A 26,593-nucleotide genomic window follows, 5' to 3' on the forward strand; every position below is an offset into this window, starting at 1 on the left:
GAAATAGCCCTAAAGTGTATCCGATGCACAGGATGGGGAGATGATGCATTAATTCAGCCACCACACCAATCTTCAGATTTTATCCTGTGTGAGCTTTTGGGGGCATCAAGGATGTTGTTTTTGTGTCTCTACTCCCAGTTAATCTCCATTATGCGCAAGTATTTCACTGATGCGACTGTGGTGAGTTGTGATGCATTGGCATTTATGTGGGATGAAATGGTTAATCAAATAGGTATCTAGCATATCAGCAAAGGTAGATAAGTTTAGCATTTGTGAAATATAAAAAAAAAAAGAAAAGAAAAAAAGTTTGTTTCAATGTAATAAAATTTGGTATAGTCATATATTTGTATATTTGTTATGATTTTTTTAAATGCTTTAAAGAATTATGAACAACCCTGTATAATTCAGATATTTTTATTTATAATACGAGGGCTATCCAGAAAGTAGATTACGTTTTGGAATAAAAAAATAAACAAAGTATAGGAAACAAATTTTATTATATACAGATGAAAGCCACACTCAAATACTACTTTTCTACATAGTCACCATACAAATTAAGGCATTTATCGTAGCGATGTACGAGCTTGGAAATTCCTTCGTCGAAAAATTCGGCCGCCTGCGCCTTCAACCACTTCGTTACCTCTTCTTGCCTTCCATCTTGCACAAAACTTGTGGTAACCAAGCTTTTCGCTGATGATTTCGTGCAACAAACTTCGCGAAATTTGTGGAAAACTCAAAGAAAGTTCCGTTATTGTGAAATTTCGATTTTCACGGACTTTAGCATCGACTTTTTCGAGAAGTTCGGCGGTCACTATGCTGGGTCTCCCACTTCGATCTTCGTCGTGAACATTGGTTCGGCCATTTTGAAATCTTATGACCCACTGACGCACTCCACCTTCAGTGATAATGTTGTCCCCATACACTTCACGAAGCTGCCGATAGATTTCTATCGGTTTACAGTTTTTTGCAGTCAGAAACCTTATTACTGAGCGCACCTCGCAGCTTGCGGGATTTTCAATTAACGCAGACATTTCAAACCGTCACAGTATCTGAACGGAGCACAGCACGAACCTCTCACTAGCACGGCTAGATGCAGACTGAGCTGCGCAACGCTCTGACCCCAAGATGGCCGCGCTAGCCCCGCCCCTAGCGGACACAGACGGAAACGTAATCTACTTCCTGGATGGCCCTCGTATAACTACTATAGAAGACTTTAATTTAGAAAAGAATATTTTACAATAATATATTTTCATGTTGTATTAAAACATCTATCTGAAAAAGGGGCTTAATGTGCTAATTATATGTATTTGTAAGTGGCGTATAGCATTTCCTATATCTGCATAGTATGTATGGCTAATAAAATGAATAGCTACATTTTGGTAGAGATTTGCTAAGTGGAAATGCTGATATTTAAAAAAAAAAAAAAAAAAACTTAGCTATTGAGAAATATTTTTTTGTATAACATAAATATTAAATTTTACTTTCAGATGTCCTTGCTGTTATGCTGTCGGACTTAATATTATTTTTGCATGAAAATAACCAGAAATTATGCTTTGCATCTTTAGAAAATAAGGTAAATTTAATGATATTCCTAATTTTTAATATATCATTTGAATGTGTGAAATGAAATAATTTAGGAATTTTGGTCAAAAATTGGGCTTAAAATTATTGTATTATAAAGCTTTGAAAATTGTTAGGTTAATTATAAAGCAAAAATAGTAATAAATAGTTCAAAACATTAATCATATATACTTGCTTTGTTATTATATTAATTAATTCTTTTAGAGATGCTGTATCAGTAAAGTTAATATTTTTTGTAACTTTTTGTTTAATATAATAGTGAAAAGCTCATTACCTGAATGCATTGACTGTACATATTGCTGAGCTCCGATGCTTTCCTTTTTATTCCATAATAACTACTGCAACAGTAACTTGTTCAGTAGTACTCTGTGAATGTACTTATTGTTTATATAAAACATTCACCATTTTTTTAAGTGATACATGCAATTCTAGATAAGCAATTTTTTATTATTATTATTTTTAACTCTTATATTTTGTTTCTTTATTTTTTGCTTTGTAAGTATGCAGATGACTCGTGAACACTCGTGTATTTAAACTGAATAATTTCACAAAACAATTTCATTGCTAAACATTACTTCCATGAACTAGTGTTGGAGACAGTTCTAAGTTAAAATGTATTAAAAATGCATTAATATGCAGTTGGTTTATGTAATGAATTAATTCAAGTTCGAGATGTGGAATGTATTTACACATGCAGAATACATTAATTCATGTGTAACTTCTAAAAAGGTTAAATAATTTAGAAGATTTTTTTCCTTGTTTTAGTTGTTGAAAATTTCCTACATATGTAATGTGATTATCTAGTAACACACCATTTCCGTCACAATGGCATCTCCAAAGCAAAGTTTTAATAATTATACATAAATTTATATGCTTTCTTGCTACAAATTACATCAAGGAACAAATTATTTTCTAAATTTGAGATATTCCTGTTTATGCAATATAGAACTTTGTTTCATATATAACAAAACTGATGTAGGCACAGACAAATAACTGAGAATCAGAAGACAAGCTTTGATATTAATGCATATTATACAGTGTGATTATAATTAAAGTTGTGATTTCAAAACGCTCTAACTTTAAAACTACTTGTCAGAATGACTTGATATTTTACTAGAACAATCAGGAGGCAATGGAATTTTGTTTGGTGAAGGAAAAAATAGTTTCAAAATACACTGATAGATGGCGCTGTCAAGGTTCAAATTACTAAATTGCTGTTGGTATGCAAATTACTAAGATGTAACATGCGCACTGCAGACATGGCTAAGATAAAAATGCAGAGCACTAACAACACACATTCTGCCCGAGTGCTTCATCATGACTCTTAACAAAGAAGGATCGTGCTTTTCTTGTAAAGCTTTCCTATCAGAATGGTGACTGTGCGTTAACAATTATCAAGAAGTTCCGGACATTAGAAGGTATAAAATCCAGCCCAATGACCACATATGGCTTGCGGAAAATAATAGATAAAGTTAATCCTGCTGACCTGGAAACACGTGAATCGTTTGCACTAAAATTTCTTGCCCAGATGGAAGTGGATAATGAATGGCCTTGGAACATTCTATAGTCTGATGAAGCTCATTTCCATTTGCAAAGTTCTGTAAATACACAGTTGCAGGGTATGGGAGACCGAGAATCCATTCCCACTACAGCCATTACGTCTTCACTCTGAAAAGATCACTCTGTGGTGCAGAATAATGGCAGCATTGGTCGTCAGTCTGTTCTTCTTCAAGGAGATCATACGTCATCAGGTTCCATTACATGCACAGTTATTGGCAAGGGGTTATGAAGCACTTTTGTGTAACCATATCCTTCCGGCACTTCAGCAGCACCACTATATTCAGGCAAGATGGTGCTCCTCCGAACATTGCTACTCACGTGAAACTACTGATGATCGCTCATTTCGGAGATGATAAAATCATAAGCCGCCGTTTTTAAACAGCATAGCCATCACACTCTTCTGACTTAAACCCGAGTGACTTTTGGCTTTTGGAGATATCTGAAAAATGTTGTTTACAGTGGGGGGGATTGCGAATTTGACCCACTTGAAGGCAAGCATCACACACCACATTCATAACAGCAGCACAAATATCCTCTGATCTATTGTGGAACATGCAGTTTTGCGCTCCCATGTAGCAGCGGAGCAAGGAGGAGAGCATATCGAACAACTTATGCATAATTCATCCATAAGGTTTCATGAAGCTTTTCTTGGTGACTATCGCTGTTTTCTCTGTAATGTATCATTGTCTTTTTGCTAATAAAATTGTCATAAACCCTTGGAGTCTATTGTTTCCTTTCGGCTGTACATCCACAACAGCAATGTGAACACTGACAGTGCCATCTATTGAGAAATTTTTGAACTATTTTTTTTTTCTTTCGCCAAACAAAATTCCTTTACCTTAGGATTGTTCTGGTAAAATATCAAGTCATTCTGACCTGTAGTTTTAAAATTAGAGCGTTTTGAAATTGCAACTGTAATTATAATCACCCTGTAAATCAATTTTTCTTCATACAGTTTCTTAATAACTTTTTTTTTTTTTTTCCTCTGTTGTTAACTTTATTGCAAGAATATTGTATGTAATGCATACACATGTAAATAATGTTTTAATCAACTGCTTATGTTATTAGTAAGGCTTTAAATCAACAATAGGCTATTATTTATTGAAATTTTGGACGAATCATTAATAGTTAAGTTTTTGAATAAGAATCTGCTTTTAATTCCTTTATCAACTGTATTTTTATCAAAAAATTAAAACTGAATTTAAAAGCATATACAGCTAATTTCATCTGATTAATAACAAAAAGACAAAGGTATTATTCTAGCTAAATATACATGGCATGAGTTAGTTAAATTATGAAATAATAATATCTTAATCAATAAATTAATTTTTTGTAATGTATGTATATATACTGTGGGAACATAGATTATATTAGAGTAGATTAAATTAAATTAATGTGCATTCATATCAAATAATACCTAATTTTGTGTAATTAATTAGCATATAGGAATGCTTTAAATAATAATCAATTTGTTTAACTTTTTATGTTAATTTTTATCATTTGTTTTGTTTAGCCGGGTATAGTTTCACTCCAGAAACTTTTAGTTCGTAAAAAGGCTGGGCAAGATAGTAGAGGCATGTATCTCATATCATCTAATCCAAGTGAACCAGAAATGATTGAACTTTTCTGTAGGACATCAAAGGATCAAAAGGCATGGATGGATGCTATTAGAGAAGCTATTGAAATGTGTCCTGATGAAGGTAAGTTTTCCTTAAAGAGAAAAGTTGTTTTTATAATGAAAATTGGCAGTTTTTTATTTAATTTTGTAATTGATAATTGTTTTGAATGAATTAAATTTTAAATTTATTATTTTAATACACTGTTAGTGTTTTAACTATTGAAATATAATTTGAATTAATTTAATACATTATAGTATTTTAAATGCAATGCAAATTTACTTTTTCTTCAGAAATTTTTATGATTTAATTATTTTAAACAAACTGATTTATGCTATTGAATTCGGTGCACCATGCTGACCAACAGTATGCAAATTAGAGAATTTTATGGATTTTGGGTCAGGTCAAGGTTTTATTTACATTTTCCTCTTGCTAATCTCTACACCAAATTTTGTCCCTTCCCCCTCCACATACTAACTGAATCATGAAATAATTAGGTAATATAATAATGTTTCAATTTTTTAATGTAAATTATGTGCAAGAGGTAAATATTAGCGAATTTTTTATGTGTAAAAAAAAAAAAAAAAAAAAAAAAAAGTTGTATACGTATCTGGTAGAAAATTTGCTTTCAAATTCATTTTTGCACTCTTAAATGAGAGCGAAAATAAATAAGTGCATTTTCTCAAAAGCTATGGCATAAGACTTCACTTAATGAATTGCTATATTAATTTATCCAATACATTTTGGACATGTACCAGTTAAATAAATAAATAACATTACTGGCAATTAACAAAAAATATTAGAATCAAAATTTTGGATCTGTTAGATGAAAATTTCTCTGTTCTTTAATCCTCTTTCCTTTGCTATGTTTTCTAGTTTTTGTTCTCGGGAAAAAATTACGTTTTTAATAACCTCCTATCCTTATTTGCCATCAATGCAGGACTGGTCTTACTGTATTTGGCGCTTTTATATATATACTGCATTTGGCTTATATATATACTGTATTTGGCGCTTTTTTGATGTTCTTGAAACAGCTTAATTATTTGGTGTAACTTTCATACAGCATTTGGCCTCCAGGGAAGTTACCCTATCTCAACACCCTTAAGCCACTACTGCATCAATGTAAACAAACTTCCTCATTGCATAGTATGTAGACACCAGCTACTGCAGCATTTAGTAATGGCAACTACCTCTGATAAATGCAGTGGTAGCTGCCATTAGCAGTGGCAATTCTACAGAATTTGGCAGTGCATTTATGTTTGAACTAAATGTCTAGAAAGTTACAGACAAGTGAATTCCTTCTACATGCTAATAATTTATTTAATTTAGTATAATAATTAATTAAGCATGCACACGTAGAATCCATTTTAAAAGGCAGTGAAGCATATCTCAAAAATATAGATTTATCTGAAATTTTAAAAAAATAAAAAATTTGGAGATTCATGACTCGTGTGCTTTAAAAAAATATGCAGATGAGATGCAAAATAAAAAAGTTTAAAGAATTCAACAATGGGATAAATCAGGGGTTCCCTATGTGGTCAGTAATGATTCCCTGGGTGTCAATGAAATTTTAAATTGGGTCAATGATTATCTGGGATCGATAGCCGAATATGTACTGGCAATTGATTGGCATAACCAAAGATATTACATTTATTACAAAAAATTTTTTAATAAAATTGATAACTGATTGTTTTGATATAAAGCTGTATCATATAATAAGGAAGAAATCATACAAAAAATATAATGGAAATAATTCACTAAAAGGTTTTAATGTTCATTTACAAGACATTGAAAGTTTGTATGTACCAGCAGGGCTGTTAGAATTGCTGAAGTGAGAGATATATTTGATCTTAATATTATAGTATAAGAGGAACTTATTGGACTGAAGGAAAAAGTTTCAGCATGTATGTTATTCAAAATGCAGGAGTACACTAAGTTTTGGAATTTAAAAGCCATGCAAGAGAAATATCCCAAAATAAAATTTGCCACTATGCCAAAAATATTTATTTTCCCTCTTTTATTTTTCTGAAATTAAAAACAATACTAATACAAAAAGTAATACATGATTACTCTAATGAATCTTTTTTAAACCCAAATCCATTATAAATACATATTTAGGGAATATTTATATATTATTATATATATTTAGTGAAAATATCTTCTATTATATGAGGAAAATTTGCTGCCATACTGAATTTTCTGAGAATAATTTTTTTTTTATTTTAATATAAAAATGAACATGAGTTACAAACATTCTTGGATTTAAAAATTATTGAAATTATATTGCAATTCATCATTTTTTCTCTTGTCAAAGTAAATAAAAACATTAATGTTTTCAAATTTATTAAATTTTAATTGAACAGTTTAATTTGTTGTTAAAAGCATACTGTAATTTTTTTAATTGTTGATATGACTGAATTGTTTTGTTGGTAAAAATAAATGTAATTGTGGAGCAGTTTGCATTTATTCTGCTAGTTCCATAATATCTTTATGCAGAATATCTAAACCATTGCCTTTTTTGTTGCACTTGGGTTGCAACATATTTACACTACTATAATAATGTAATGTAAATGTATAATAATGTAATAAGTGAGTATTATATAATAAGTTTTTATTTACTGTCCTGCATATGAATGTTTTGAAATTTATATATTGTTTGTATTTAATAAGATGAAGGTGTTCCAAGCGAAACTGAAGAAGAAAGAAAATTAGAAGCAGCCAGAGCAGCACGTATTAAGCAATTAACAAGTATGTGTTTTAATTCTGTCTGTAAGTTCCATGAAACAGTAATAATTTAAATTTTAAGCCAGTATTGTTAAAGTTGCTGCATGTCTTCAATTCAAAGCCATTCTTTTCTCCCTGTATATAAACCCCTAAAAAATAAAGTTTATCTTAAAGAATTACTGTTATTTCTCAAATTTATTATTTTGTTAGTTTGAGAACTATTACATTAAGAATGTTTATGTTAATTCAGATGATGATCAAAATAGCTCATAAAAATCGAATTCTTTTGTTAATTCAGAATGAAATGATGAGTTTAATGATTACTGGCAATAAGGTATTATTAGTTCTAATAAAATGAATCCTATTATGATGTAAATAATACTGGTAATAAGGTATCATTAGTGCTAATAAATGGAATTCTATTATGATGTAAATATTTGTTCATATCAACAATTTATTTCACTTATTGGTTTCCTACATCTCTTGCTTTGTGGTACTGAAATTAAAGTTGTGTCTCAGTGATGTCTTAGAATCAAAATACTGCAACTGTGATTTTTGTGAATGATCCTAAACTGCTTCTGTGTTGAAATATGTCGTGATTTTTATGAGCTTGTATCCTGAGATATTAGTATTAGAATTAAGCAAAAAAGCAACATTAATTAGATTTTGAATAAAACTTCAGAAATTTTGAGAGCAATCAAAATCCTGGTTTCTCTTCTTCAATAGCAGAACAGTTTTTGACTTTTTTAATGAAACTTGACCAACTTTGAGATCATCAGGAAAAAATTTGGCAAACTCTTTTTTTTTTTTGGGAGGTGGGGAGGAGAGACCTGCGCCCGTTCTTCATCAAAATCAATAGAGTTTTATTCAAAATTTACACCAAACTGATATTGCTTTTTTGCTTTTCTCTTTCATTTGATATTAACATTATTCATAAACATTACTGCGATGTAAATATCGTTTAATTTTATCATGAATGTAATATGCTGAATTTAACTTCTGTTGTGAAGTGTAATATTTCATTTTTCCATGAATTCTGCACTTCAGATTTATATATTTAATCCTGAGTACCATATGTATGACAATTTAACTTGTACGTCATGTTTGACAGGTATAGAAAGTAAAGTTGTATTTTTTTCCTTTTATTAATATAGGTCTTTTACATGAAAAAGATCTCAGTATGGCTCAGTTATGTGAAGAAAGGATGCATATTTTAGTTGATTTGCTGGTAATTATCATAATTTAGTGTGCATGACTTTTCTAGCTTTTTTATAACAAAGTGATGTGTATTTATTTTCTATATTGTAACTCTGGTAATTCATTATATTTGATTTATTAATTAAATGTAATGTACGTTAAATTTTTATTTTATCTTGAATTATCATTTTTGTAGTTAAATTTCAGTGATATCTAAAAAACTGATAAATGATAAGTAAATGAATAATTATGAAAGGCAAATTTTTCTGAAATTGAATTACTGTTTAATATAACAGCATTAAATAATTTTAATGATTGCAAAGTAACCTTATCAGATCATTTACTATATTGTAGAACTTATTTAGACATCCTTGAGGGGGGGAAAGGTCTTTTGATTTTACTTTATCTTTTTATAATAAAATTTATGTGCATATGTGAAATTAATGACATAACACCAGCAATAATCCATAATAATTACATTACATTAAAATGTATAATGCAGTTATATTTCTGATAATCAAATATTTTTTTTTTACTTTATTAAAAATGTGAATTCTTTTAAGGCAAAAATTAATCAGAGATTGCTTATGAATATTAATGAAAATATGATCACCAATAAAATATTCAATTTACAATTTGTTTTAGCCTAATCAGTCTTAACATATTAGCTTACTCATTACATTCAGAAAATGAACTTTAATATTATTACATGTTAATTATCATGAATGTGCGAATTTTTTTTATGCTAGTTAGTATAAAATTGCTAATGAATTGCAGATTACATTAACAAAATATATTAAATTATCTTATGTCAAAGGATACTGCTAATTTGTGTAATTAAAAAAAAGTGTGGTTATTTCTTTGTTAGTGTATTATTTTAATAATTGATATTGAATTTATGTTCGCTATGTCACATTTATTTATGCTACTAATACTTTATCCTCCCATGACATGTATAATATTTTTTAATGTTTTCTTATATTTATCAGGAAATGGTTGGACTAGAAGGAGAACAGTTTGAAAATGTAAGTCATATTTAAAACCTACTGAATTAAAATATGATCAGTTTTCCCTCTCTCCTCCCTTACCATAGTCAGTTATAGAATCTATTTTTCCTCTTTATTTACAGGTAAAATATTCTCATCTTGTGGAGAGTACTCCAGGAGTTGAAACTAAAGAGCTTATTACTTCTGCTATTACTAGTGGTAAAAATATTTTGTTTTATTTCAATTGTTAAATTAACTATAATTCTGTTTTTTATTTCATTATATATGATAACAAAAATTTTATTTTCTTATTAAATGTTTCTAATAATGTATTCCTAGGATAAAATTATATTTTCTTTAATACTGTACACTAAAATGTATATATTTTGCTGTAAATTATACATAACTATGAAATACTGAAAGCATATGAAAGGTTTTTATTTTTGTGTGAAAAAGGTGATTGAAACTTGTATCTTCACTTTTTTAAATATTTAGAAATCTATTTGGTAATATCTAAGAAAAGAAAGTTGAGGAATATTTCAGTATTATTCATAATTAAATGTGTGTTTGATGAGTTTTGATCACAAATGTTGTGTGTTGTTAACAGTAATTTGAATCAAAATATATCATAAAGTGATGTCATCTAATTTAATAATAAATTAATAAAATAAAAAAGGTGTAATTTATAAATTTAGAGTTGATGGTCAGATTTTGCAGTCTAGTATGCTCACAAACTTTTTTCAAAAAGGGACAAAAATAAAGACCATTTTTATTAAAATGTAGGTTTGCAAATAGAGTAACATTTATAAAACAAAAATCTGAAGCACCTCTGGCAGAATTCTGCTTCAACAACTTCAGAGATTTTTAATCTTCTTATTATCGAAATGCATTTTTAATCTTCCTATATCACATTTAAAGCATCCTTCATCTGGTCTTGTAATTATCTCCAAGCAGCTCTCAATATTTTATATTATTTAAATTACAGAGCATACAAGTTATCTTTTCCAGCAAGCTCAATGCTATGTATTTTAATTGAAGCAACATAAATTTTTAAGTTTAAATTTATTATTAAGTTTATTATTAATTATTAAGCAAAATAAATTATTCAAAGTTTTATGAAAAAGGTCATTATTGTCAGCAACTGTAACTAACTTTTATGTAATATAAGAAATAATAAAAGGTTTTCTTTATCATAGCATTTTAAATCATTTTGATTGATGTAGAACTTGCTGCATATTCTTCCTACTCAGTTAAAAGATAGCTTAAGGCTCTATACTTCTGCTAGTTAGAATATGAAATAAAGGTTTGTTAATATATACGAACTGATTCCTTATTAAGAGAATACGCTGTACTTCATTTCCTACTTACAGTGAATTTTCTCATGGTAACCGTCTTTAAAACCGACCCATTATTTTGAAAATATAAAAACTTTTAATATTTACATTTATCTAAAGCAGTCACTTCTACCAAAGACAAAATTATTTGGGATGTTGTGTAATTGTCTTAGAGAGGGCCTTGTTTATTTGAACTACTTTTTCACCATGTTTCTTGATTATGAAGACAGGCAGGAAACCACATATTTTTTATTTGTTGGCCAAAGAAGGAAAAAATTGAAAACATTTTACTTTTCCAGATGCAAAATGTGTATTATCATATTGTATATTATCATATTTTGATATTGTGTATTATCATATTTTGATTGAACTTTGGAGAAAAGAAATTAGTAAATATGATAAAAAAGATAAAGTTTTTAGTAATAGTCTATGTCCAAATGAGTGTAAGTTGTTTATGATAGATTCATATTAGAAATTTTCAGATTTCTTATTGGAGTTCAATGGCATTAGGGAATTTTGTTGTAATAGAGTAAAAGCTGACTAAATAACGTAAACTTTTCTCTGTGTAAAGTTTTGATCAGGGACCTGAATATGATATCTCATGATTTTATTTTTAAATGTTTTGTAATAGTTTATAACTACATGTTTATTATTAAAATTGGTATAAGTAATTAATATTTTTGAATGACTGTATTTTTAGCCTCTAGACTAGCTAGTAATCTCTATACATCAGGTAGTAATCTGAGTCGCAGTGTGAGCAGCGCGGGTGAGCGACAGAGTGAAACATATGTTTCACCATTGTTGCCGAAGCGTGCTGAAACATTTGGTGGCTTTGATAATCCCAGCAAGGAGCAAGTTGCACCTACCAAAGGTATAATTCTTTGTTTTTCAGTTTGTGTTTGTATTGTGTTTTGATACTTCCAAAATTTATGTTATATTTCTCCTAAAAAGAAATTTTCTTTTCAGTCCCTGCTTTCAAAAGGAAACTCCTCCATTTAAAAGAGCACAATGAGATATCAATTTTACCTTCCAAGAACAAAATGGAAAATATTAACTTAGGTGAATCATTAGAAACTGCATTACAGGTGTGTATTGTTAATACATATAGTATGTAATTTAAATATAGTATGTAGCTGTAAGTCTGTATGCATCTCTTATCTATGTGGACTTGCTATGTGACTAGTCCTGTGACAGTGAAGGGATAAACATTAGCTGCATGGAAGTGTTTATCACCAGGAAAAATAAACAAAAATAATCAACTCCAGTCAAATAGTAATATAAATTCAATCATTCGATAAAAGACTAGCAGAATTATACAAACTTAAATCTGCTATTATTGTTGTTTTAAAGTGGACATATCTCTGAAGCAATTAACCATATCATCGACTTGGAAAATCTAGGAGACTGGCAGATCTAAATTATAGACCATAATTGTAACTAGTTTTCTAGATCCAGAAGTGGAACTGTTACTTCTTTTGTATTAAGATGAGTTCTGAGGCATTAGTTTAATGTTGAAGATTCATCCTATTAGGCCGTATACTAAATCTAAGTGGGAAAATGAACACCTTGGAATAGTGGTAAATTTCCATTACCATGAAGTATCATGGAAAATGGTCTTTGGACATTTCATTAATTGATCAGCAAACTAACTCATTACAGTTGAATATTTCCCAAACTTTTCTAAAATCAGATTTTTTGATGATGCTATAGCTGTTTTGTGCAGTAGCCTGAAGAAGCAAAGCAATTTCAATTCTCTGTGCAGAGTGCTTGGATCTCATTAACCATGGCTTATTTGTGATGATCCCGAGGCACTTGTTTTGAAAGACTGGACCCAAGCAGGAGCAACATAAATGAAAATGGACCTAATCATGACTTTAGATTAGAAATTTAGAATTGATGGCTAGCATCAAATTCCTACCCATTATAGCAGTTTGGCTCATGATGACCTTGATTTTGTTTAATGCATAGTTTGGCTCATGATTGACCTTGTTTAATGCATAGTTAACATACTTTTTAAACCTAAGTTTTTTTCAAGCATCACAACCAGGTATTTACCTGAAACACATGCTCTTTCTACACATTTTGAGGCAAGTGTTCATTTGCACCTTATGTTTTCTAAATATCATGAAGAAGCACTTTTCTGCATATCGATTAATCACACTAGTCTTCAGCATTGTCTAATGCATCTTGCAGATTCTTGGAGGCCCTGTTGGCATTTATGGACATTGTGAATATTGCCTTATCATCAGCAAAGATGGCATATGGCATCTTTGCAGTTTATTATGGGTCTCTCATGATGTAGATGAGGAGCAAAATAGGTAAGAACCTTGAGGTACCCCAACTGAATGTTTTTCTAGTTTTGGAGAGGCAAGTGCCTCTTCTAAATAAGTGCAAGCACTCAGATAGCTAGATAAAAGATGCAGAAATGCAGACAGAAAGCCATATGCTATCATTTTTCTGATAAGTCCTCATTCCATATCTTATCCAAAGCCTTTTCAAAGTGCAGTAAGAAAACAGCTATGGCAATTTTATTACTGAGTCCTTCACTGATGATTCCAGCTACTCTGAAGATCTGCTAAGCAGTCGAATATCAAGACCTGAAGCCAAATTTACGAGGAGCAATATATTGATATCCTCAATAATTTTTTTCTTGATGTGTTGGAGGATCACCTTTTCAAGCAGCTTATAAACTGTGGATAACAAGCTGATTGGTTTATGGCAGGTCTTGTCAACATTTTTTTTGTCCTATGCACTCATTTCACTATTCCTCCCCCCCCCCAAACAAAAAAGCTGAAAAATGCATATATACATTTATTTAGATTTATATTCTTTTCTAACATGCTTTATAAATAAAACAACAAAAAGTATAGAAAATGTTGGTAAATACTAAAACTTGAATAAAGGTAGTTTTTTATATTCATAAACTAAAACTAAATGCTGAAAACAGTGAAATAAAAGGCTGACTGCATTACCCCTTCAAACTATAAAATCTCCCGCAGTTGAGAACCCCTAGTCTATAGCTTGTAGGAATGGTAGTATCTTTTAACAGCTTTTTAAGTATGGTGATACCAGCTTGTTTTATTGCATTCAACATGAATCTAAGGCAAGCATTAAAAATGTTGCACAGAAAGACAATTACTTTGGTCTGGAACACCTTCAGTGCATTGTTAGGAATATCATTTAAGTCACTGGAATTTCTAGGATTAAGCTTTGTAATCGAAGTCCTAATTTGACCAGGCATTGTGAAGTGACGCTGATTTGTTGGTAGATGAGCAAGATGAGGTGACACATGAGTATATTTTATGCTTGTGTCACCCATTATAGAACCATTATGTTCTTTCTTATTTTTAACCTATTGAATAGTTTCTTGGTAGCCAGTAAACTAACTGGGTTGTTCCATGCCTTTCATCTGTGTTCTGACACTGTTCTTTTATGTTTTTCTGCATTAAGCTGTAGAGACATTAGGTATTTTTGGAAGCAGGCAAGATGAAAAATTAGCAACGCCTTCGACGGGAATCGAACCGCGGACCTCTCGATTACGCGCTGAGCATGCAGACCACTACACCACAAAGGCTCGCTAGGAAGGGGGGAGAAATACCTTATATATCCCTCTTTTAAAGGGCAACTGGGGTCTTCAGGGGACCCAATCGCCAAATCCTGGGTGAGGAGAATCATCATCCAACACCCTTTTAGTTCGGGCGCCACTGTAGAGACATTAGGTATTTTTGAAACAGACAAGATGAAAAATTAGCAACACCTTTGCAGGGAATTGAACCGCAGACCTCTCAATTACACACTGAGCGTGCAGACCACTACACCACAGAGGCTCGCTAAGAAGGCGGGAGAAATTTTTTTTTATAAAGTTTAATGGTTTCTAAACTCTAGTACTCTTGGGACATATCTAGAAGGATAAAGTTTTAGGTCTGCCATCTCATCGTAGAGGCATTTTTTATGCAGTTAATCACTGTCTTGTGTGAGTCTTTCATTGCTGTACCAACATCACTGTGGGTGGTAAGTTGGTATTGTGGTGGTAAGTTGGTTCCATGAGGTTGTTAAACATGTCCCAGTTTTTTCTAGTGATTAATTTGTCAGCAACAGTAGGGAAGCTAATAATGCATAATCTTTTAATTTTTATCAATAATTTAAAGATGTAGGATATTTATTAGCAGCTTTATGGTAGAATATCAAAAGGTAATAATGTACTAGTAATTACTAGTACACATTGCTTACTTTTTATTTTCATAAAAGATTTTTGTGAGTTACATGATAAATTCCTTGACAGCATTAATTTAATATAGTGTCACATAACTTAATATCCCAGAAAACTGTTAATGCTGTAAATGTTTAAAATATCAGAAGGCATTCCTAGAACCATGCTCTCAATTGCAGAATATATTTCATCTTTAAATTCTATCCTTGAAGCTGAATTTTTATTTCAGATATCATTCTTTTATGAAATCATTTTCAGTTTATTCAATTATTGTAGAAAATATATAGTATAAGTTTAAAAAATTTGCTGAAAATGTATGTTAGTAGAATATTTTATGAATGTTATAAATATGTGTGCATGTTATGAATAATTAGAATGATAAGTTAAATAAAAAAAATACATGATGAAAATCATTTAAATAGCGGTACCATGCTGATGAAAGTAAATAAATTTCAGTTTTTATATTAGTCTGGTACATTCCCATATACTAGATTTTAATTTGAGATTAGCCAAAAATGCATTTTTTTAAGTTTATTAAATACTAAAATTCTAAATTCATGCTTAAATATATCTAGTATTTATCATAGAATAACTGCATTTTCAGTATTTCCTAATGTATATTTTGATAACACTATCCATAAAACTGATAGTTCATTTTTATTTCATTTTCAGAATTTTGGTTTACAGACATCGCTATCAGTCACTGGAAAAGCACCATCTGTTTGTAATAGCCCAGTAAGTTCATATTATTCAATTGAAATGCAATGAATAATAAACAGCTGTAAAAATAGAAACATTATTTTGAATTTTTTTTATCATAATCTGTTAACACTAAAACTGCAATCATGATCAAATCAACTACATATAATTTTTTTTTTTTTTTTTTTTTTTTTTTTTTTTTTTTTTTAATATTTTCCAAAGAATTTTGGTAAAATTTTATGACATTTCCTCAAATTACTTTTAATGTGGAATATATAAAACTTAAAAAAAGATACAGCTTTCCAGGTGATATTCATTGTGACTCTTTCTTAGTAGTATTTAGCGATTCCCATACATTTTTAGATCTTAATTTTAAAAGTTTTGTGTATTTCTTAATCATTTTAAGATTACCAAAGTAATTATTTGATAATTTCAACAGTATACATGAACAATTTCTGCTTAATAGTGTTAAAAAAGTACATTTTGTATTTTTAAATAATAAAATACAAGTTCCTTTTCGGCAGTCAAAATGTCTGTCATTGTGATTTGCATTCACAATTGATCTTGCAATTTTATTCTTATAGGATTGCTTGTGTATGAAATTATTTTTGAACAATAATTCTGTAAGTGGGGAAAAACAGTACATTTTAATACTTCTGTATTTTTGTAAATTATTTTTGAACAATAATTCTGTAAGTGGGGAAAAACAGTACATTTTAATACTTCTGTATTTTTGTTTTTAACTTGTAGGATAAACAGCATAGTCGAAAATTGTTATCGTCTAGTTTTCTTCAGCACTCTAGTTTTCCGCCTTTCAGAGAAGTTAATGCTGAAGTCATGAGTCTTACAGCCACACCTCTTCTGATGACACAAGGAAAGGAACAACTTTTACAAATTGTAGAACTTGCTCATCATTTGAATACAGTTGTTGTAAGTTTTGCTGAATTTTTGGTATATATAACTATTTCAATTCAAGCAGGTATATTTGCTGTTTATTTACATTACCCATAAAACATGCACATCTATTGTATTTAAATTTTTATTTTTTAACTTATTTTGTCTACTGTATTTAAACTTATATTATTGTATGTAAACTTTTTTTTGAGTTAAAATAACACAATAACAATTATTGGAGGAGTTAAAGCAATAATCAGCATTTATATGGATATTATACTGATTCTTTTTGCTTTAATTCCTCAAATAATTATAACTACTAAAAACTAAACTAAACTCAGTGACGTAACAGCCCTAATGGGCGAAGTCAAATTTGTTTTATCTAATCTTTCATTATCATTCCCTAAAGTAGAGGATTAATCTTTTATTTCCTAGAATGTATTTAAAAATTTTATTTCAAATGTCTGAATTTCTCCCCCTCTCTTCTTTTTTACAGTGTACTGTATTGCATTTATCATCAACTGTAGAAAGGTATGCAAGTGTTCTTTTGATTTTTGTAATTATTACAGAATTTAATACTATCATATGTTGAACCATTGTTCGATATGCTGTGTTTTATTTTCCAGTATGAAAGTGCACATTGCTCAGACAGATGATAAGTTAGCTAAGTTAACCAAGGAAAAGGAGGTTCGAGACCGCAGGCCACTGTATCGTCCTGAACACCAACTGGAAGAATTACGAAACTTACAGAAGCAATTAAATCATGATAGAGCTGTTTGGCAACAGGAAAAAACTCAGTGTGAAGCTGAATTGAAAAGTCAGAGAGAGGAATTGGAAAAATTACAGGTAAATAAATTTAAAAAGTTTGAATTATTTTAAAGAAAATTAGGAATCTTATGAAGAATTAGTCTTTTCAGTTCCTTTCAGCATTCTTCAGTTGTTAAGCGTAATTTTTCTAAAAAATATTAGTTGTTTCGTAGGAAAATATTTGCAGATTCAGTAGCTATTTCACATGGGAGCGAGTTTGTTTATTTAAATGCATAATTATTAGTTAAATTCTAAGTGTATTGAGAAATTTAAAATCATCATCATTTAAAAAGTGATGAAAAATCTTTTTATTGAGCTTTGTTCAACTATTAAAAATTAAATTATGTTATACTTAAAGTAATGCTTTTCAAATTGCTTGTTAAAATGTTATTTAATGTTAATATTAAATACAGTGTTTTCTTCTTTTTTTTGTTTATGTAATATGTTAAATACTTTTCCCCTTAAGATCTACATAAATAATTTTTTAGAAAAATTAAGTGTATCCTTTTTTATAAATAACTTACGCGAATTTTTTTTTAAACTGACTTATGCTTGAATAACATCAAACTTTATTTCAGGTTCAGTTTTATAATCATTGTCAAAATGTCTTAACAATAGTCAGTTTTATATTTAAAAAAAAGTTTCACAAATTAATTGCTAAATAATTGAATCATAAAATAATTAGATCAAGCCCTTGTGAAACTTGTGGGCTTTTTTTTGTCATTTACACTGAATAGAATAAATTGTGCACAGAACTATAATTATCTAAAAATTCCATTATAATTATTTTTTATAATGAACTAATGACATATTCTAATAAGTATTGTTTTAAGTGTTCTCATAAAGCTCTTTTTTAACTAAAAAAACCCATCTATCCTATAACTTTATCATTATTTACTGTAAATGGTACATTTAGTTTTTTTCTTTGTGTATTTCATAAGCATTCAGCATAAAGTATAATATACTTTCTGATGTATTTTCCTCTCCCAAAAAGGTGTCTATTTAAATGTAGCTCCGAAAGATTGTTCAAAGTACAATTTTTGCTTGTTTCTTATCAGTGTAATTTTGTTCAAAGTACAATTTTTGCTTGTTTCTTATCAGTGTAATTTAGAATTCTCATCCATATAATAATATAGCTTTGCACTGTACTGATTACATTGATGTCTGTGGCAGATTTATGAAATTGGGAGCCGCATTACCTAAATGTTTGGATAGTCTTACTTATGGAAAAAATGATTAAGAGTTCATGGAACTCATTACTGCAAATCATTTGATCTCCATAAATGTGGTGTTCTGATTCCATTTAATTATAATTCATAAAATAAAATGTGCATTTGAATATATATATTAAGTCATTCTAAATAATTTTATTTTTGGTATTTATTTATTCTTATACAAAAAGGTATATCTCATGCCAACCCAAAAATTAAACCAAAAAAAAATAAAAAAATAAAAATAAAAAAATAAAAAGTAGACTTGTTTTTGTTTATTTGCTTTTTAAATTTGAAGTGTAAATTTTTTATAACTGTAATTTGATTAGAATTACTTTAAAACTGTTTTATGAAAATTTTATTTTATTTGTTATCTGTGATTATTTGCCTAATATATTTCACAGTCAACTTGCAGAACTTATTACATTATGATCCATTATTCTAATGTAATTTTTTGTCTGTATAACATACCATTTGACTGGTGAAAATGGCATGATGGTAAACATTGTTTTGCATAAATTAAAATAAATGATTTTTATAAAAAAAATAACAGAAATAGAATATAGTTTTAACCCTCAGTGTCTTTCAAGTATTCTCCCCACCCCCTGGATGGAACGCATAATTGTAATTGAAATCTTGTCCTTATTTGTGTATGATTGATCACCTTGATTTTGATAATCTGAGCTTTCTAACTCAGACTTCAGTTTGGCATCTTATTTTAAATTCAAAGCATTCCAAGTTATGTTACAATTATAAAAATGTCTTTCATCTGCCAAACCTTTTTCTTGAAGACCATAATTTGTATTTTTCCCCAGTGTACAGACCTTTTATTTATTAAGATATCCAAATTAATGTATATCTTATTTGGAAATTTATTCTACATTGATCATGTCAAGAAGTGTGAATAGATTTGTTTTGATTTCAGCGTACTGACAGCATGATTCTTTCGACTTACGGTTCTTGACAGATTTTTAGTTGATCTCATGTGGTTTTAGTCTCTGTCTTTCACAAATTCATTAGTTCTTTCTTTAGAGACTTCCATTTGACTTGCCAACATGCAGATGCCAGTTGGCATGTTAACGGGCATCTACAGGTTTGCCCCTGCTGTTTTGGAACTGGTTGCCCCCCCCCATGCTGTTTTGGAACCACATGGTCACTCTTCATTGTCTCTAATATCGAATTTATGAGATTCAAAATTATACTCACTGTTGCAACTGCATTTTCTCTTTTGTTTTTTACAAAAGAGAAAAGATTTGTGCAAGATACTTTTATACTCACTACTTTGTGCAAGATAGATACTTTTGTACTTTGTGCAAGAAAATACTCTTTTCTTGCACAATCTTTTGGTTCCAGTATTTTCTTAAGAATCAGCTATTTTTAGCATTCTCTTCCAGTTTTATTTTTGTTGTTTTCTTTACAAATATATTTTTTACAGGAGTTACAGGATTTGCTGATCTTTTCATAATTGTTTATTATAGTTTGCAAAGCAAGATTCCTTATAGTTTTCATAAACAGTCTCTTTCACCTTCCAACATAGTTACTACCATGAAATGGAAAATAGAAACACTCTAGATTTCAATATTCTGACAAGTAGAATATTCTATATTCTTATCCTCGAATTCCACAATTCTTCCATGCAATATTCATGCCATTCCATCTGACAAAATTTATTAATTTAGTAGAATCAACAGAGAAAAGGAAATGGCCACAGATTTCATTCTGTAGACTTGTATTCCTGATAATTTTAGAAGCAACATCAAATGGTTTTCTCAATTCAGTTTCTCTCTTAATTTTCATCTTCATTTAGCAGAAGTCTCCATATCTAACTCATGAAGAAAAATTAAATAGTTAAATGCTTCATGTCTAACTTAGCCTGAACAGTTTGCATTAACTCACATGCTCTGAAATTAAGAGGTGCTTTGTCATGTTTTTCATGCATGTAGGTGTCTCAGTCTGCCATAAATTTTCATGAAATGTAGTTTTCGCTTCCTCCTGAGCAAACAGAATTGCAATTATCTTTCATCAGCAATTTTATTCCCAAAGTCCATTATTTACAAACCTTTGCTTATTTGAGAAACTGTTTGAAAGGTTTTCTCTCTTATGTGTAAATATGACTTAATTATGAGTTTAGATTGTTTCGTGTTATTAATTGCAAGAGTTTTTGAACTGCTTTAAAGATATAAGATATTTATGTCATAGTTAATAATATGATAATGTCCAGATTAGCTTCTTTATTGAGATAAACACCAAAGATAGAAATTACTATTTAAATGTGTTAATTAATATTACAGTTGTGCAGTGCCAGTTATTTTATTTATACAGTACAAAGTACATAATCTGGACTCGTCGGGACTTCGGCGATTCTGGATTATAGATCAACAGTTTAAATCTGGTAAGATAGCGTGCAGAAATTATACAATTAAAAATATGAAACCGTAATTTATAATAAATAAAGAGCAATTAATAATGAAATAAAGAGCAATTATGATCTAAAGGGTATCAAAATTTACAAGAAAAAGCTTAATATGTATTTGTTTACTTTATTAAACATTTCTTTCAATGTAAGTTGCTTCATTTTTGTGCTAAACATGCATGCGTAAACATTAAATATGCAGGTGTAACATTAAACGTGCATGCGTAAATGCATTATGCAAATGCATACCAAAAAAAAAACATTAGTACAAAAAGTTTGTGGCTTTGAGGTCCAAATTATAGATCATTTCGGATAATGAACGTCCGAATTACGGACTTTGGACTGTACTCTATTTGTGTTTTTGTGTATAACTTCATCATGTTGAATAATTTTTAATATATTTATTTATTTAGGAGCAGTTAAAGATAGAGCAAACAGATGTTACTCACCAAAGGGAACTTTTGTACCGAAAGTTAGATGCACTACAAAAGCAAGGAATTATTTTAAGCCCATCTCATAATGTAGTTAATCTGAATAGTTGCTCTTCAAGAGATCCAGAAAATAAAGAAGAACTTCATGGTGCAAATAATTTTTCTGAAAATATACATCCAACTTCTGCAGACTTTTCTCACCGTAGAACAGTTTCATATGATTTGACTACTGACAGATCATCAAATGATGACCAGATTCCATATGTTTCATCTGGCTCTAACTCAGTGGCACCTTCTCATCGTATTGATTCAAAAAACAGACCTTCTTTGAATATAGCAACTAATGCAACCACTGGCAAAGTTGTTCCTCTTCATTTATCTAGTAGTGCCACAAACATGCAGAAACGACAGTCTGTTTCTGTGCAGCCAGTAAAGCAACAATTACCTTTAAAACTTGCTAATACCCAATCTGCTAATGGCAGTGCAGTTGTATCAAATCAAGGCGGACCTCAGCAGGTTCTTCCTATGAAACTTGCACTAGGAACACTAACAGCAAATGTTCAAACTTCAAACTCAGTGGAGGCAAAAAATGCTGCCCCAAAGAGATCGCACAGTGCTGCAAGTAGTCCATCGTCAACGTTGACTACACCTGTTCATGTCAGGGGAGGGAGCAGTCCAGCACTAGTGCAGAGCACATCACCCACCAACAGCACAGTGTCTCCGAAATTTAAATCTGAGAACAGTATTCTGCATCATTTAAAACTTGTAAATGACAAGTCAAAGAACAAAAAAGATGACAGTAATAAAGAAATATTTTGCTGAAGTTTCTTTCAACAGTTAAATTAAAAGTAGATGTTTTGAACGTTTTCCTGTAGGAAGTACAAAGCATTTGAAATTGATGCTGGCCATCGCACATTTCTTTTTCCTCATCTTCCTCCGACCCAACTATATGCAGCTTGGAAAAGTTGAGTGATTCCTTATTACTGTTACCAAATAGCACTATTCATATAATATAGTGTAAACTGAATATTAAACATTTATGGTATTCAGTGCAAATTAGAATAATTGGTAAATGAATACAATACTTGTTATGATTCCTTTTTAGGTATTAAAGAAATATTGATATCTTTTTTGGAATAGCCAATTATGCTTGTACATAATTTATATTAATGTTCAGTCTAAGTTTGTATATGTAATATATATAAACTTCATTCTATAGTATAGCTTTTGTAAAAAGATTAAAATTGTAGGTTTATATAATGTAAAGCCTTACATTTATTTCTAGGGACCAATTATGTACAATATGTGTTGTAAACTGTGTGATATTGTTTTTGATAAACAGCACTTTAACTTTTGTACAGATTGCACTAACTTTTTATCTCTGAAGTTATGTATATGTGATTTATCTATGAATTATGTATATTTTGTGAATTATCAAATTTTGAAAGATGAAAAGATATTTTGACATACAACATTTTTGTATGTTTTGACTTCATTTTTATTTTTTGTGATATGATTATTAAGTCATTGTAATAGATGTGCATGCATGGAAAAAATCTAATGTTATATTTTTCTTCATTGTTACTAAGAAATTAAAGTTTTTATATATAATTCATTTTCCCCTACTTCTGAGACTGTATGATTGTATGACTGTCTTATTTATTTATATAAATGCTAAAAATAATATTAAAAACTTTTGTTTTACTGATAATGCATTCCATGAAGGTTTTAAATGAAATTTTATTGATTCAGAAGCTGTTTTCAGTTATGTTACACAAAAAAAGTAATTAATTTAAGAATGGTCTTTTTTGTTATGATTTTTGGAATAATTTTCTTTATTAGATTCCTGCTGATTATATGCAAAGATAAACACCACAATAGAAACTCAAAATTTTGCACTGTTCGGAAAATATTTAGCACAAGTTATATTTCAGTATTTCCTTGGTTGTGGAGAAATTTACTGATAGTAATGAAATGAACATTATTTGGTTTATTAATAACTATGTAGTTCATTGAGAAAGAGCATTTTTTTTAATGTCTCAATAGTAACAAAGCAAAATGTGATATTGTTAGTGGAATTCCTTTTACAGAAAAAGAAATCCCCCCTCTCAATAGTAAAAGTAAAAATAAGTTTAACTGCACTTTTTGCAATCTTATTTATTTTAATATTTATTCCACATGGTATTTTTGTTTATAATGATAATAGGGTGGTTAAAGATGATACTTTATTCAAAGGACCATTACTCAAATCCTGGCTAAGAGCCAGAATTATAATTCTTACTATTACAAAAATTCTTCAGGAAGTAGCAAAATAGCTTTATAATAAAAATGTTCAAATCAATTATAGATCGGACATTTTATTCTTAAATTATTTTTATAACTTTTCTGGTGTCCCCCCCCAAAAAAAAAATATTAGAAATTACTGAAAGTTATTGAACAAAGACTTTTAATTATACTTTTTCACTGATAGTAATAAATTTAAATGGAATCAGTTTAATATTTTTCTTCTGCTTTAATATGATGAATAAGTATATCTAATTTTATAATTTTCATTTTATCTTCCAAATTATCATCTTCAAACTTCTGTTTACTTTTTGTGATTTCTTTTCATTACATTTTCTTCTTAATTTTTAATTTATCACTTTTTAAATTAAAAAGTCTTTTTTTCTAGTATTAATTCTGTGTTTGAAAAGCACTAGAAATACATATACATACATACATATATATAAAATGTAAGATGTGAATTATTTAATTAATTGAAACTGATTTGTGTGTCTTCATATTTTTTCAGTTTGCCTGTATGAAATGTATCAGAATAAGTGTAGTTTACTGCATAAAAACCCACTTAACTCACTCCCTTAACAAAACCTTCACATCATTAGCTATGTATTATCGTTCTATACAAAACTTTTAAATTCGCTGTCTTCTGATTTCTGACTTTTTTGCATATTGTTTACCGTCAAAGATATTTTTTATATAACTTTATTATGAAATTTCCTATTTCTGAGAAACATTTGTATTCTTGGACTATCATTTTGTAAAAATTATTTTTTTTCACATGTATTGCTAATTTGCGTATTTGTAATGTTTTAAACTGAACAGTTTTCTATTTTTGTACTTAATGTAGTCATTGCATATTTTTCAATTAGTGCAGTAATGTCTAATATTTATTTAATTGTTTGTTTTCTCTGTGCTGACATCATTTGCATTAAATTGCAGTTTTTGATGTAAATCTAAAATTTTTTACCTGTTGCAGCTAATAATTATTCATTTCTTTCTTTTTTTTTTTTTTTATTATTATTATTATTTTTATTATTATTATTATTATTGAGAATCATATGCACTTTAGCAGATATAAATGCAGATGTGTATTCTGTCTGTTGTATATTTGCTGACAGATGAAGCATTTCTGTAAGTTTAATAATTGGCAGTTACTTTTAATGTGTTTCATAATCATGAAATCAATTTTAGAAGTGTCGTTTTGCTTTAAATATTTCCAAGCAAAAATAAGCAATACTAGTACACACATTGAAAGTTTGCTTAATAAGTTTGGTTATATATGCATAAATAGGAATTATTATTTTTTATTATTTTTTTGTAGCATAAATGATAATTTAAAGTAATCTAAACCAGTACATATCTGAATTCAATATTTCTGAAGGTAAACTTTTGTAAAGAAAAAATGATTTGTCATGATCTGTTTCAACTGCATTTATAAGCAAGATTCTTGTACAAAACTTTAATTTAAATTTTCGTAAATAAACTAGTATATTACTCTCTTGTAATTTGGAATATTAGGTATTTGTTCACAGTGTAAAATAAAATTGCCAGACAGTTTATTTATTTATTTGTTTGTTTATAGATATCCTAGTCCTTTCCTGGCAGATTTATATGTAAATTTCAAATTTTCAAACTTGGTTCACTAAAATGTCAATGGATAAAATTATTCTGTCATTTATATAAAGTATCTCACAAAAAGCTAAATAAATAGTAGCATTCTTTTTACGCATTTCTACATTTTAATATTATCCTTATTAACATTTAAATGGTAGTTTTGACAGTTTACATATGTTTATAAAGAAAGTTAATGAATGAAGGTTTTTCAGTTTATTCAGAAAATAGACCTAATCAAATTTTATGAATGGACCTAGTTACTTCATATTTCTAAAATTACCAATCATATTTTATTTTGGCCTTAAATTTGCACACTTGCTGAATAGCAGTTTCATATTGTATTTGATTAGCAGTATAGTAACTTTCTAGATATGAAATAAATATTTCAATATATTTATTATTAAATTTATTGTTAAAATATTAAAACTATTTTAGTGTTTCCCTGTTAAGTCATTTTTAGGTATTGTAATAACTTTCTGTTCCAAAACTACTTGTTTATGCATTTAATATTTTATATTTAAATGCTGCGTGTAACGTGCTTAGCTTGATCCAATTATGTGCCATTTCATTAATGTACCCATCAGTATTCATTTAAAATGCTGTATAATTTATGCTTTTCCGTAATATTTTAAAAATGTAAAGTAGTATTTATTGTATTTACAAATGCTAGTAAAGTCTTTCTAAAGTTAGGGTGTCATATTTCAAATAGAAGTTTTGGTGATGGTTTTGCAATAGCAGTTTCCCTTACACCTGAGCAAAAAACATGGTTTCTTAACGAAACCTTCTTGTAATTAATTATGTTTGTTTAGGAAATAAAATGATTTTCTTGTTCATGTATTGAAATTATTTGTGATGATAATCTATGAAGCATAATTCTTATACATACCTGTACATGTGCATACATATTCTAAAATTTAAGTATTTATTTTTGTGGCGACACTCTGCCTTTCTGTGGCAATCCTAAAGAATTCGTCTGTCACGAGGATCACGTGCCCAGATGATGCATCAATACGTCTACGTCTGCTTTTCTGTTTGA

General features: G+C 29.2%; 1 protein-coding gene across 13 annotated transcripts in view; it reads left to right on the forward strand.

The window, feature by feature from the left end:
- The window catches only part of LOC118190859 (rho guanine nucleotide exchange factor 28-like), a 565,987-nt gene extending 539,597 nt beyond the window's left edge, over nt 1-26,390 (forward strand). For 11 of the 13 annotated variants that reach the window (XM_085819410.1, XM_085819415.1, XM_085819417.1 and 8 more), the window contains 13 exons: nt 1,488-1,573; nt 4,655-4,841; nt 7,428-7,505; nt 8,636-8,709; nt 9,668-9,703; nt 9,808-9,883; nt 11,699-11,869; nt 11,950-12,083; nt 15,881-15,943; nt 16,658-16,837; nt 17,298-17,332; nt 17,428-17,647; nt 21,646-26,390. In XM_085819410.1, coding sequence (XP_085675536.1) covers nt 1,488-1,573; nt 4,655-4,841; nt 7,428-7,505; nt 8,636-8,709; nt 9,668-9,703; nt 9,808-9,883; nt 11,699-11,869; nt 11,950-12,083; nt 15,881-15,943; nt 16,658-16,837; nt 17,298-17,332; nt 17,428-17,647; nt 21,646-22,485 — 2,180 coding nt within the window. In that variant the 3' untranslated portion in view covers nt 22,486-26,390. The remainder of the gene's footprint in view (nt 1-1,487; nt 1,574-4,654; nt 4,842-7,427; nt 7,506-8,635; nt 8,710-9,667; nt 9,704-9,807; nt 9,884-11,698; nt 11,870-11,949; nt 12,084-15,880; nt 15,944-16,657; nt 16,838-17,297; nt 17,333-17,427; nt 17,648-21,645) is intronic. The other 2 variants (XM_085819412.1, XM_085819413.1) reach the window with 1 other exon arrangement.
- Nucleotides 26,391-26,593: the final 203 nt, after the last annotated feature.

Source organism: Stegodyphus dumicola, chromosome 6, assembly GCF_044657685.1.
Source record: "Stegodyphus dumicola isolate Sdum_Otavi_A_Nest chromosome 6, ASM4465768v1".
Lineage (NCBI taxonomy): Eukaryota > Metazoa > Arthropoda > Arachnida > Araneae > Eresidae > Stegodyphus > Stegodyphus dumicola.